Here is a 12,312-nt window from a genome sequence, read left to right on the forward strand (position 1 = left end):
TGCCGGTACATGGCCCAACTAAAACTGATTTCCTCGAGCCTAGAGGAATCGGTAGGTCACCTAGGGGTCCTGTAATCAATATCTTGAGTCTTCAAGTATGATTGCCTCGTCCTTTGCTCTATCTCAAGTCCATTACAAAAACATCATACTAAATTTACAATAAAATTAATCTCAAACTAATTTTACATCAACAAATTTAGAAACCTCGATTTACATGCGAGGGGAATGAGATGAGAAGAGAATGTACATCAAGAAGAGGAGAAAGGCAGGACACGCAGGCCCTATTTTATAAATTACAACCATACATACCCAAAAATTTTAAAACATTCCCCATAGGTCTAAGGCTCATGTATCGGGCACCATGCAATATACAAACAAGTACATGGCATACATTTAGAAAACAATCAATTTTTGAATTGGGTGGGTGAATTATTAATTACCCCCTGAGAATTTCAGATCTATTTGGTCCAAAAGATTTGAAACTTTTCAATTTAGCCCCTACGCAATCAAAAGTGCGCTCGCTGTGGCGATGGGTTAGATTGCTGCAGCGTTGATTAAAGTCGCGTTCACGCTCCACGTGCATTCACCGCGGTGATGGGTTATATCGCCACGGTGAGCGCTGATTTTGCAATCAGCGTGTACACCAACAACGCATGTTGCGGTAATGGTTTATATCGCTGCGGCGAGCGTACACTGATCTATAGCAACAAAACAATTCAACCAGCAACCAAAATACGTCAAACGGATTTTGCAATCAATCTAAACTACTGATTTCAACAAAAATCCATAACCCTGTATATTCCAAATTTGCAAATCATCAACAAATTAAATTAATCAATCAATTGATTTCTTAAAACATGCTTTCATGGCAGATTTTGTGCAGATTCATCAAGGCAACATGTTATCAATCAAATACATGTAATCAACCATTCGCAAAAACTGTAAAATCTGGTACCCTAGGCTTTGATACCACTGTTAGGAAACGATCATACATAGCAACGGAAAGCAAAAATTTATTTACATCATAGATCGTTCCTTGGAACCAAGATCAGGGCACAAATTTATAGTTTATACATAATTTTAGAACCTACAGAATTTCAGTTTAGAGTTTAAGAAATCATACGCATGTTTGGAGGCTCCTCCAACTTGTCTCTGAACGTATTTCGCTATCGACCCAAGAGTAGGATTGAACCAATGTAGTCCACATGAAGATAACCCCAAGGAACTAAAGAAGGATTTGCTAGATCCTCTTTAGTCTTCGAGAACCAAGAACAAAATCAATGAAATTTTGTTTCAAGAAAAAATAAATCTGGCGTGGAAGAAAAGAGAAAAGGGGCTGGAATTTTACTTGTGAATGAAATGAATTTTCAATCTTTTATTTCACAAAAAAAAACCGCACTTATATAGTGCACATAATGCCCTATTCCCTCATGGAATAGGCTTGGGCACCAACCCAAACAGCCCCTTATGTCCAAAATAGCCCCATTTAGATATTTTAATAATTATTATTGTTATTTCAATTAAATTAAATTAATATATATATTTCATATATATTAACATTTAATAATAACAATAATTCATTTAAATATATACGAACACATATTTAAATATAATTTCACTTATTTAATTTTATTAACAAATTAAATAAAGGCTACGACTTCAGCAAATTTAATTGCACTGTGAAATTACCAAAATACCCTTTTGCCTAAAAAGACGAAAATGCCCTTCTTGTAAACTGGCTCTTAAATTATCTTATATGTGTGTGACCCGTAGGCTCCTCATCATACCGGTAGTGTGTAGTATCGCGATCAACACTAATTAATTGTCTCACTATACATAGACCAAGATTGACCCCTAGCAAGACATCATGGCCACTCGATAGATTCAGATTCAACGAAGCAGCTACCTGTCAATGATATGGTTACCGTACAATCCAATCATTTCATCATCCGTTATCTCGATGAGACCGGGGCATAGAAATAATGTCAACCTTGGTTACTCTTGATATTATGTATTCAGTTACTGGACCAATGACCTGTATTATAAACTGGATAGAGCAACAACTCAATCCCACTGTGGCCACAATTTTAGTGTCATTGCCATTTACTGACTTACGCTGTGAGATAACTTCTCCTGTACCTGGGAGTGATGAATCCACTGTCTATCCACCATAGTCTTGATACACTGCTTGATGCAGCCAATCACCACGGTATTGACAGCTCTGAATAGAACTGTGTTAGGCTAGTGTCAAACTACACCAATAGGTGCACAAGGCGCTCTAGTGATCTCAAGTCTAAGGATCACATGCACTACTATTCATTAGAGGATTTGTTCCATAGACACTGGGGTTACCATCCGTATGGAATCCTCTAGTGGGTCAGTCCAGTGAACTTGCCTACAGCAAGCACCCATATGTTGCACTAGGTTGTCACCAAACAACCTTGACAAGTGAGTCAGGCACTGCCTTTCGACAGGGTCGTTCAACACTATGATAGCCTTACCGTATTATCTGTGCCCCTACTTCAGAATAATACTAGGGCTATGGACGTTTCTAGAATGGCCACCATATGTGCTCATAGGGTTCTCACTATCAAGATTTGAAACACTTGATACCCTCGTTACGGTTCTACCATTGTAAGGACATTTATCAATACATACAATGATGATTTATGCGATATAGAATAAAATGCCTTTTATTAATCAATGAGCATTATTACAAAGAGTCAATTCTACAATAATTGATTGGCTCTAGGGCACCTACTCTAACACTTAATGCACATGAGACATCAATCCGAGTACACAATATGACATACATGATGGATCCAATTATTGATGCATCTAGATCCTCTTCATTCTATCTTTCTCATCGTGTGTTTAAGGACATATGTCCTTAGAGAGATAGACACCATGTGACATTGGAAGAAATCTCTTCTTGGATTCTTCCATACTAAATCTCTCTAGTACCTTGTATATATGTGCTCTGACTTAGACGAAGCAACCTACACGATCTATCATGGTAGATCTTTATTCCAAGGATATAGGCTGCTTCTCTTAAGTCCTTCATGGAGAAGCACTTGGATAACCAAATTTTTACCGACTACAAGTTTGGTATATCATTCCCGATGAGAAGTATGTCATTGGCATACAACACCAAGAATGTCATTGCGCTCCCACTTACTTTCTTGTAAACACAAGGCTTAACTTTGTTCTTGATGAAACCGAATTCTTTTACAGCTTCATCAAAACAAATGTTCCAACTCCTTGAAGCTTGCTTGAGTCCATAAATAGACCTTTGTAACTTGCATGTCTTATCAGCTTGTCCATCAAGAATGAAACCATCAGGTTGTGTCATATACATATCCTCCTCAAGGTTTTCATTCAGGAAAGTTGTTTTGACATCCATCTACTAAATCTCATAGTCATGATATGCAGCAATCACAAGCATAATCCAGATAGACTTAATCATGACAACCAACGAAAAGGTTTCTTCCTAGTAAATGCCATGAATTTGTTTGCAATCTTTGGCAACCAATCGTGCCTTATAGGTATGCATATTACCATCTATATTAGTCTTCTTCTTGAAGACCCGTTTACACTCTATGAGTTTTACCCCTTCAGTTTGATTTACTAAAGACCATACTTGGTTTTGGTACATGAAGTCCACCTCAAATTTCATGGCTTCAAGCTATTTAACAGAATCTGGATCTGATATAACATCATCATAGGTCCTAGGTTCATTGTCTTGGTAGACCAATATGTTGCCATGCTAAGTCATGAGAAAACCATATCTCTAGGGCTCATGGCATACTCTTCCAAACCTACGTAGCTCCTATGCTACTTGAGGTGGTTCACTTTGATCCATAAATTGTAGAGTAACCTCCTCACGATGTTCAACCACTTTTTATGGCACATCATCTCGTCCTTTCTCTAATGTATCTTACGGAACTAGAACTTTATTGAGTTATACTTTTCTCCCACTAGTACCTCTTAGAAGAAATTCATTCTATAAGAAGACACTAGTACGAGCAACAAAAACTTTGCACTCTTCTGGGTGGTAGAAATAATATCCTTTGGTTTCCTTAGGATACCTCACAAATATACATTTATTAGATTTCAAACCCAACTTGTTCGAAGTAAATATCTTGACATAAGCTTCGTAACCCAAATCTTCAGATAAGACAAATTTGGCATTTGCCCACTCCATAGTTCATATAGAGTCTTATCCACAGACTTTGACGACACATGGTTAAGTATGTGACTCTCAGTCTCTAAGGCATAACCCTAGAATGTGCGGGTAGATCACTAAAACTCATCATGGACCTAACCATATCAAGTAAGGTCATATTCCTCCTTTCAGACACACCATTATGTTCGGGTATATATGGAGGGGTGAGTTGTGAAACTATCCCACACTCCTTTAGGTATTCAGAAAACCTGGAGCTCAAGTATTCACCTCCTCGATCTGACCAAAGAGCTTTAATATTCTTGCCCAACATATTTTGTACTTCACTTTTGAATTCTTTGAATTTATCAAAGGCTTTAGATTTATGTCTCATAAGGTAGATATAAACATATCTAGGGGTGATCGGGTCCGGGTACCCTGGAATTTTTGGAAGAACTAGCACCGGAACCAGTCGGTTCCTGAAATTGGGAATCGGAACCAGAACCAACTTGTTTCGATTCCTCAATAGCTAGAACTGGAACCTTTGAAATAGTTTCTGGTTTTGGTTTTAGTTTCAGTTTCAGTTCCAGGTACCCTAGATAATTATATTGGTCCCTATTAGTTTATAAAATGACAAAAACACCTTTTAAATTTACAAATACACCCGCATTTGCTTACATATTCTTTAACTTTTCTCTTATTAATTAATTTAAATATTTCAAATAATTTTAATTAGTTACTGTAAAATTACTTAAAACCCCCCAATGTTGTATACTACTTTTCTAAACCCGATTCTTTTCCCGGTTCCTAATAGGGTACCCTATTCCAGGGTCCTAATAGGGTACCCCATTCCTGGTTCCTAGTAGGGTACCCTATTCCCAATTCCTAGCAGGGTACCCTATTCAAGGTTTTGGTTTCGATTCCTGTACCCGATTCCAGAAATAAAGGAACCGAAACTGGAATGTGGAGTCCTGGTTCTTATTTTTAGAATCGGAACTTACCCTGTGAGGGTCGGTTTTAGTTCCTACCTGGAATCGGGATCCTGGATACCCGATGGTTCTGATTAGAACCTATTTTCTTGCTCACTTCTAACCATATCTACTGAGGTCATTAGTAAATATGATGAAATACAAATATCCACATCTAGCTTCAATTGTTAGTGGACCACTTACACCACTATGGATGATGCCAAATAATTCAATAGCCCTTTCACTTTGTCTTGTGAAAGGAGACTTGGTCATCTTGCCTAAAAGGCATGACTCGATACCTCAAATGAATGAAAGTCAAAAGGGTCCAAAACTCTATCCCTTTAAAGTTTTGCAATGTAAGTCTGATTAACATGACCCAATCTACAATGCTAGAGGTATGTTTGGGTTTGATTGCTATGTTTAGCTTTCTTTGTTTCCACATTGAGAATATCCTTATTGTTTAAATCTAGAACATATAATCTGTTATATAACCTTGCATTTTCATATAGAATACCCTTCAAACTAAAGGACATCAATCCATTAGAAATTTCAAAATGATATGGCATATCATCCAAAGCGAATACTGATATAATGTTTCTTGAAATGGAAGGAACAAAATAACAATTATTAAATTTTAACAATAAGCCTGTAGACAATAACAAACAATAAGATCCTACAGCCAACGCAGTCATGTGTGCCCCATTTCTAGCTCCTAGGTCCACCTCTCCCTTGGTGATCAATCTACTCTAACTTAGTCCCTACACATCAATGCAAATGTGAGTACCACATCCTATGTCAATGACCCAAGATGTTGAAGGGGAGAAGTTAATCTCAATCATGTATACACCTAAAGTCGAAGCATCTGACTTCTTCTTGCTTGAGAGGAAAGCCTTGCAATGCTTCCTCTAGTGGCTAGGCTTGCCACAGTAGAAGTAAACTATCTTTCCACCTTTTCCAATGCCACTAATAGGCTTAAAAGCATCATGGGCTTTGGGTTTGGACTTGGGATAGAACCTGGCCTTACCCTTACCCTTACCCTTGGCTTTAGCAACAAGAACCAGCAAAACAGGTTTGGACTTCTTCAAGTCCTGCTCCGCAATCTTCAACATATTTAATAGCTCTAACAAGGACTTCACCATTGTATTCATATTGAAGTTCATTATGAACGATGAATAAGAATCAGGTAGTGACTGTAGAATTATATCCACTTGCAAGTCTGCATCCACACCAAAACCCAAAGTCTCAAACCTCTCTATATACCCAATCATCTTAAGCACATGAGGACCAGCTTGGGCTCCCTTAGTCATTTGGCTCCTAAACAACGCTTTTGACACCTCATACCTCTCATGTCGAGCATTTGTTTCGTAAAGCTCCTTGAGATGTAGAATTATGGCTTGTGCATCCATATTCTCATGCTGCTTTTGCAGCTCAGATGTCATTGATGCTAGCATACTGCATTGAACATTATTAGCATCATTAAGGAACTTTTGATAAGTATCTTAGTTTCCTGAGTGGCATCAGGTTCAGGCTTAGCCAGATAAGGCTTATCAAGGATATACAATTTCTTTTTGGACTTTAGTACAATCTAAAGATTTTGATACCAGTTAAAGAAATTGGATCCATCCAGCCTCTTTTCTTTCTCGATTATCGATCGCAGGTTGGGATTGCTCATTTTAATGAATCTACAAATGCAAAAAAAAAAAAAAAAGTTATTATCATATTTATTATTATTTAACAAGGTCTTTTATTAAATAATTGTTTACACTATTTTTCTCAAGCTAATAACCCTCACTATTAACCTGAGAAAGCCCGTTGGCTTTCCTAGTAGACTAAGATCCCATCTAGCCCATTTCTAACCTTCGCTTTGGCAAACAAGCCAAAATGGGTTGATTAGGCAGGCCAATAAACTTAATTCGCACCAGTTGATAGCTCCAATTACCAACCTCAAATGCGAAATAAGCCAACAAACCAATCACACAATTCAATGGCTGAAGCCTCAAGTGTGATTCTCAGTATCAGTAGAGTGGACACTACATGTCACCATGTACACACAATAAGTGTACTTCTCTACTATGCCTATGGTGTGTTTATCAACCTTTGTTTTGGCGAACAAGAAAAACACACCATTTAAGTCGACCCATCACCATTAAGGAAAACTCCAATGAAATGTAACCTCCCACTGGTAGAAGTGTACATTTCGCTTTGGCGAACAAGGTTCCGACGAACAGTGGTTTGATTAAACCCATGGTGATGGAAGGCTCTTATTAATTTGACTTAGTATACTTTATCGAGGGTTTTTATTTTGTGTGTCTCACCAGTTTTATCTTGTTTAGCATGTTATAGTCATAACATACATGCTTAGCATGCATACTATGGATAAAATAAACATGTTGATGCACAGCCTTAACTAAAACTGATTCCTTGAGCCTAGAGGAATCGGTAGGTCAACCTCGGTTTAATTACAACTTTGGATTCTTCAAGTAATTCGCCTTCCTCTTCCTTCGCTTCTTCTTGTCGAACATTACACAACTTTCAAACTAAAATTACAAATCTAATTTTACATATTTGAAAAGAAACTCAATTACATTTGAAGGAAGTGAGATAAGAGAGAGAACTACAACGGAGATAATAGAGAAAGGCAGGGCACACAGGCCCGATTTAAAATTACATAATCCAAAAATTAAACTAGGTCCAAAGGCTTATGCACATTCACATACAAGAATCATACATCAAACATGCAAAATTAAATTCTGATTTGGTTTTGTAGATTACATATTACCCCTTAATGTTTAGCAATATTTTTTAGGTCCAACAATTTTTTTAAAAAAATTGCAACTTAACCCATTTGATTCAGGCCTCACTCAAATGGGCCTCTAGAACATTCCCAACATGCAGCAACATATATCCAAAAAAATTTGGATTTTTCTTCATCGCAAAAAAATGCGAAAAAGCCCCAAATTCGGCCCATTGCATCTTTGCCTGGGTTGTCCCATTTTTCCAGATTTGGCGTGCATTCTCATGCACATTAGATCAGGCACTTCGCTAAAAAACCAAGTGCTAGTCAAGGCCAAGTGCTGGTGGGAAGTTGGCCACCACGGGGCCACCGCAAGTGGGGCAAACAGGGTCGATATAGTAGCCTTGAAAGGCTACTATCATGCTGCTAGCTGCAGCACCAGCCAAGGCATGCAGCCACCTCCCTCGTACCAAGCAGCGCGCAACAATAGCATTGATGTGCGCTGCAAGACACCCAAATGTCACACGCTTTGCCTGCACTCAGCGCTGCCCTCAGTAGCGTTCATTTGTTCATTGCTGCTCCTCCACGGTAGCTGCTGCCCTTTTAAAAAGGTAACCACCCACAACCCCTTCAGGGCAGATCCGTCCAGCATTGAAATAAAGTTTTATTTGATTTCTTTTAACCTGAAACAAATCAAAACAGATATAACATCTCAACCAAACACGTTAGGCAATTTTCAGATTTTAATCGGCAAATCAAAATCTCAAATACACATCATTGACATACATCAATCGATAATAAAAATAATGTAATAAAATGTAAACGGCTCTTGTACCACTGTAGGTTAACAGATCTCTTGAAGGTAACAAAAATTAAACATTTGTTAAGATCCACTAACACTAACCCATGATCTTTACGTTGATTACATTATTTAATATAAAGACATCAAACCAAATATAATATATCATACCAGCGTTGGAGGCTCCTTCGATTTGATGTTGGATTCGCAAACCACTTCAAAGTAGAAGTGCACTCCCAATAACCACACAAAGAAAGGACAACCATCATTGAGAGATTTCTAGACTAGGTAGATCGCTCAACTCTAAGAACAATTTTTTGCAGAATTTTTCTTTGAGAGAAAAATTCTTTTCTCACAAAAGGGCAATGGAGTTTTTGAGAGAGAGAGAGAGAGGGAGAGAGAGAGGTGGCTAGGGTTTCAATTTTGTAACTCAAAAATCACTTAATGATTTAATTTTTAGTTACACTTAAATAGTGCACACCAAAATCCTATTCTGACTGGGAATAGCCATCAATTCTAATTGGAATAGCAAACAACTTATTCCACAAAGGAATAGACTCCCCTTGCAACCCAAACATGGATTTCAATTCAAATTTAAAAACCAAAATTTGAATTTCATATTAACAATATTAATAATAAATATTAACATTAGATAATATCAATTATATTTAAATTCAATTTAAAAACCAAATTTGAACTTTATATTATCAATATTAATGATAAATATTAATATTAGATAATATCCATTATATTTGAATTCAAATATATATATTTAAATATACATAATCTCACTAATTTGATTTCCATATGAAATTAAATTTAGGCAACAACCTCAGCAAATTTAATTACACTATGAGATTACCAAAATGCTCTTTCATTATAAATGACGAAAATAACCCTCTCACGAATTATGTTCTTAATTTGTCTTGTATGTGTATGACTCGAAGGCTCCTCATGCAACTTGCCATGCAAGTTGCAATAAAGCTTCCATGCCAACTAATATGCCAACTTGCGTGCCAACTAAAGGGAGTTAGCCTATAAATAAGGCCATTCACCCATTTTAGCACATATCTTGTAAAGATACTTAGTACATAGAGTTTTATGTTTTTCTCTACATTTCTCTCTTCCTCTTTATAATTTAAGGTTTCCGATTGAGTTAGGCTGAACTAGTACTCATCCATCATGTAAATTTGAGTTACTAGTGCCGATATATATATATATATATGTGTGTGTGTGTGTGTGTGTGTGTAGAGAGAGAGAGAGAGACACACACACACACACACCCCCATTTTAGCACTGATATTATGACTTTTATCATTTTTAATCTTTGATACTGTGACAAGATCGTTTAAGCAAAAGGAGTTAATCTCTTAAACGATGTGCTTAACATAACATATACATACATATATATATATATATATAGAGAGAGAGAGAGAGAGAGAGAGAGAGAGACACACACACACACACACACACACCCCCATTTTCGCACTGATATTATGACTTTTATCATAAAAAAAAATGAGTGTTTTTAATCTTTGATACTGAGACAAGATCGCTTGAGCGGTAGGAATTAATCTCTTAAACGATGTGCTTAACATAACATATATTTATAGCTCAAACAATCCACCTGCCTATATATTTAATTACAAAATATTAAATCACAAATATGGATAAAATATCTAAGCAGAGTCCATAAAAACTAGGGGATCCATCTCACCATGATAGCACTCAATAGCTAAACACTCCCGGAAGTTGATCATTGTATGGTCGTTCAGGTTGTGCATTGGGGTGTTAGTCATATAGAACTCAAGAAGTTTGAGTGCATATACCCAACAATCAACATTACAATATGAGGAAGACATTACTATTAGAATCGAATTATAAAACAATTGTAGTATGCAAGTTTTATACACAATTTACCTCGCCTTATTATTTGGAAACTTTCTGGTAAGTATATCATCACCCAAATGGTCAAACATCTCGCTCTCTCTCAAAAGCTATGGGAACAATACATAAAGTGGCTCCATTGCAGTCTCCAACTCTTTCTCCCTACAACAACTCCAATTGCAATCAAGAATCTACACCAAACCCTCATTGAGTAGCCATACAACGGTTATCCAATGCATTTGCTTCACGTTCAGGATGCAGAATACCCTTTTCACCCTTGCCCAACTATTGTCATATTTGGGCCTCTTTTCCCTCACATACTGAAACATCCTGCCGTCAATATGAAAATATGCGAGGACACCTTCAAAATCCTTTGTGGGAATTCTTTACTACTTCGCTTCTCTTTTTGCTACTCCATCATTTCCCTTTTTTATTAAGGCCCGATATTGGCTTACTAGGCTCTAGCCGAAAGACACGTCGGTTATGGCACATTGCTGATCATAAATATCAGCATAAATAGTTTGTCCCATCATCATAAGTGTCAAAACCTCGTCAATATGCTGCATCAAATAAAAACAAGACGATAAGTGTCTTGTTCTCTACAAGCGATCTATTTAGAAAAAATAGATCGCTTAAGTGATAACATAATACATTATGGGAAAAATAACTTACTGAGTCGTGAACCTAGCAACTCATTCTTAGCATCTCATCAAACCATTTTCGAGGATAATCCCTAGTCGTGCACTTGATCCATACGTGAATTACTTCCTCATTATAATAAGCATAAAATGATTTTTTTTTTTCTCGACTATTGGCTTGAATAAATTGACCTTTAACTCCTTCCCATTTTCACCACTTCCACCAACTTCCTCTTCAACTTCCCCACCTCCACAAGCTTTCTCCTTATCATCCTCTCCAACTTCCTCTTTATTGGAGTAAATTGAGAATTATGAATGTGATCCGGGATCTTAACCCATTTAATGCGGCATTTTTTCATTTTTGAACCCATTTCGATTTCTGTTGCATTTGAGAAAGAGAAGGCAAAAAACCTTTTTGTCTTCAGAGAGCTTTGGGGTTTTTTAAGCCATTCTTCATGGTAAATACTCACTTCTTCGATTTTACTTGTTTCTTGCTCCATTTGTGTTCTCCGACGAGTTTTGGACACTTAGACGTTGTTTTAGAAGTGTTTTGGTCTGCGTTGAGTCTGAGAGTTGAGATTTCAAAGGAAAAGTGGTTTTTGGTGGTTTTTGAGGAGAAGGGTGGTTTCTGGTTTCGATCTGAAGCGAGAAGAAGAGGGTCACATTTGTAATTTAGGGGATTTTCCTGGTGTTGGGTTAGCCGATCCGAGTAGGAGATTAGAAATTTGAGGTTTGGGTTTGTTGTTACAGTATCGCTGAGCCATGTGAGGAGTCAAGCTTTTCTTGATAACTCCAGAAGAGGTTTGGAGGCCGAGCCGATCAAAGACGCCTGGGGGTAAAGATTCTTAAAGAAAAAACAGAAAAGAAAAGCAAGAAAAGAACATAGAAAACACGAGAGACTAGCTGAAGCTCTCAAAACTGAAAATGGAATCTGTTTATTTTAATGAAAAGTTAGTTACAAAGAGGCGGTACAACTTTTATTATATAATAGTTCAAAACGCACTCTATTGGAAAACATTTCCAATTCTTACAAATACACCTTTACTCTATTATACTCAATATTCGCCCTTAAGCTAAAGTCTCTCAGTACTTGGAAAACATGTCCAATTCTTACAAATATACCC

General features: G+C 37.0%; 1 protein-coding gene across 1 annotated transcript; it reads right to left on the minus strand.

The window, feature by feature from the left end:
* Positions 1–6,035: 6,035 nt before the first annotated feature.
* Positions 6,036–6,569, minus strand: LOC116137110. The gene has a single exon (XM_031422800.1). It carries the CDS (start codon positions 6,567–6,569, stop codon positions 6,036–6,038), a length of 534 nt encoding a protein of 177 aa, XP_031278660.1.
* Positions 6,570–12,312: the final 5,743 nt, after the last annotated feature.

The sequence above is a fragment of the Pistacia vera genome, unplaced genomic scaffold, assembly GCF_008641045.1.
Source record: "Pistacia vera cultivar Batoury unplaced genomic scaffold, PisVer_v2 Contig320, whole genome shotgun sequence".
Classification (NCBI taxonomy): Eukaryota; Viridiplantae; Streptophyta; class Magnoliopsida; order Sapindales; family Anacardiaceae; genus Pistacia; species Pistacia vera.

Bases quoted from the DNA above. Each gene is read 5' to 3' on its own strand.
- LOC116137110 (XM_031422800.1), bottom strand. From the start codon at position 6,569: ATGACATCTGAGCTGCAAAAGCAGCATGAGAATATGGATGCACAAGCC.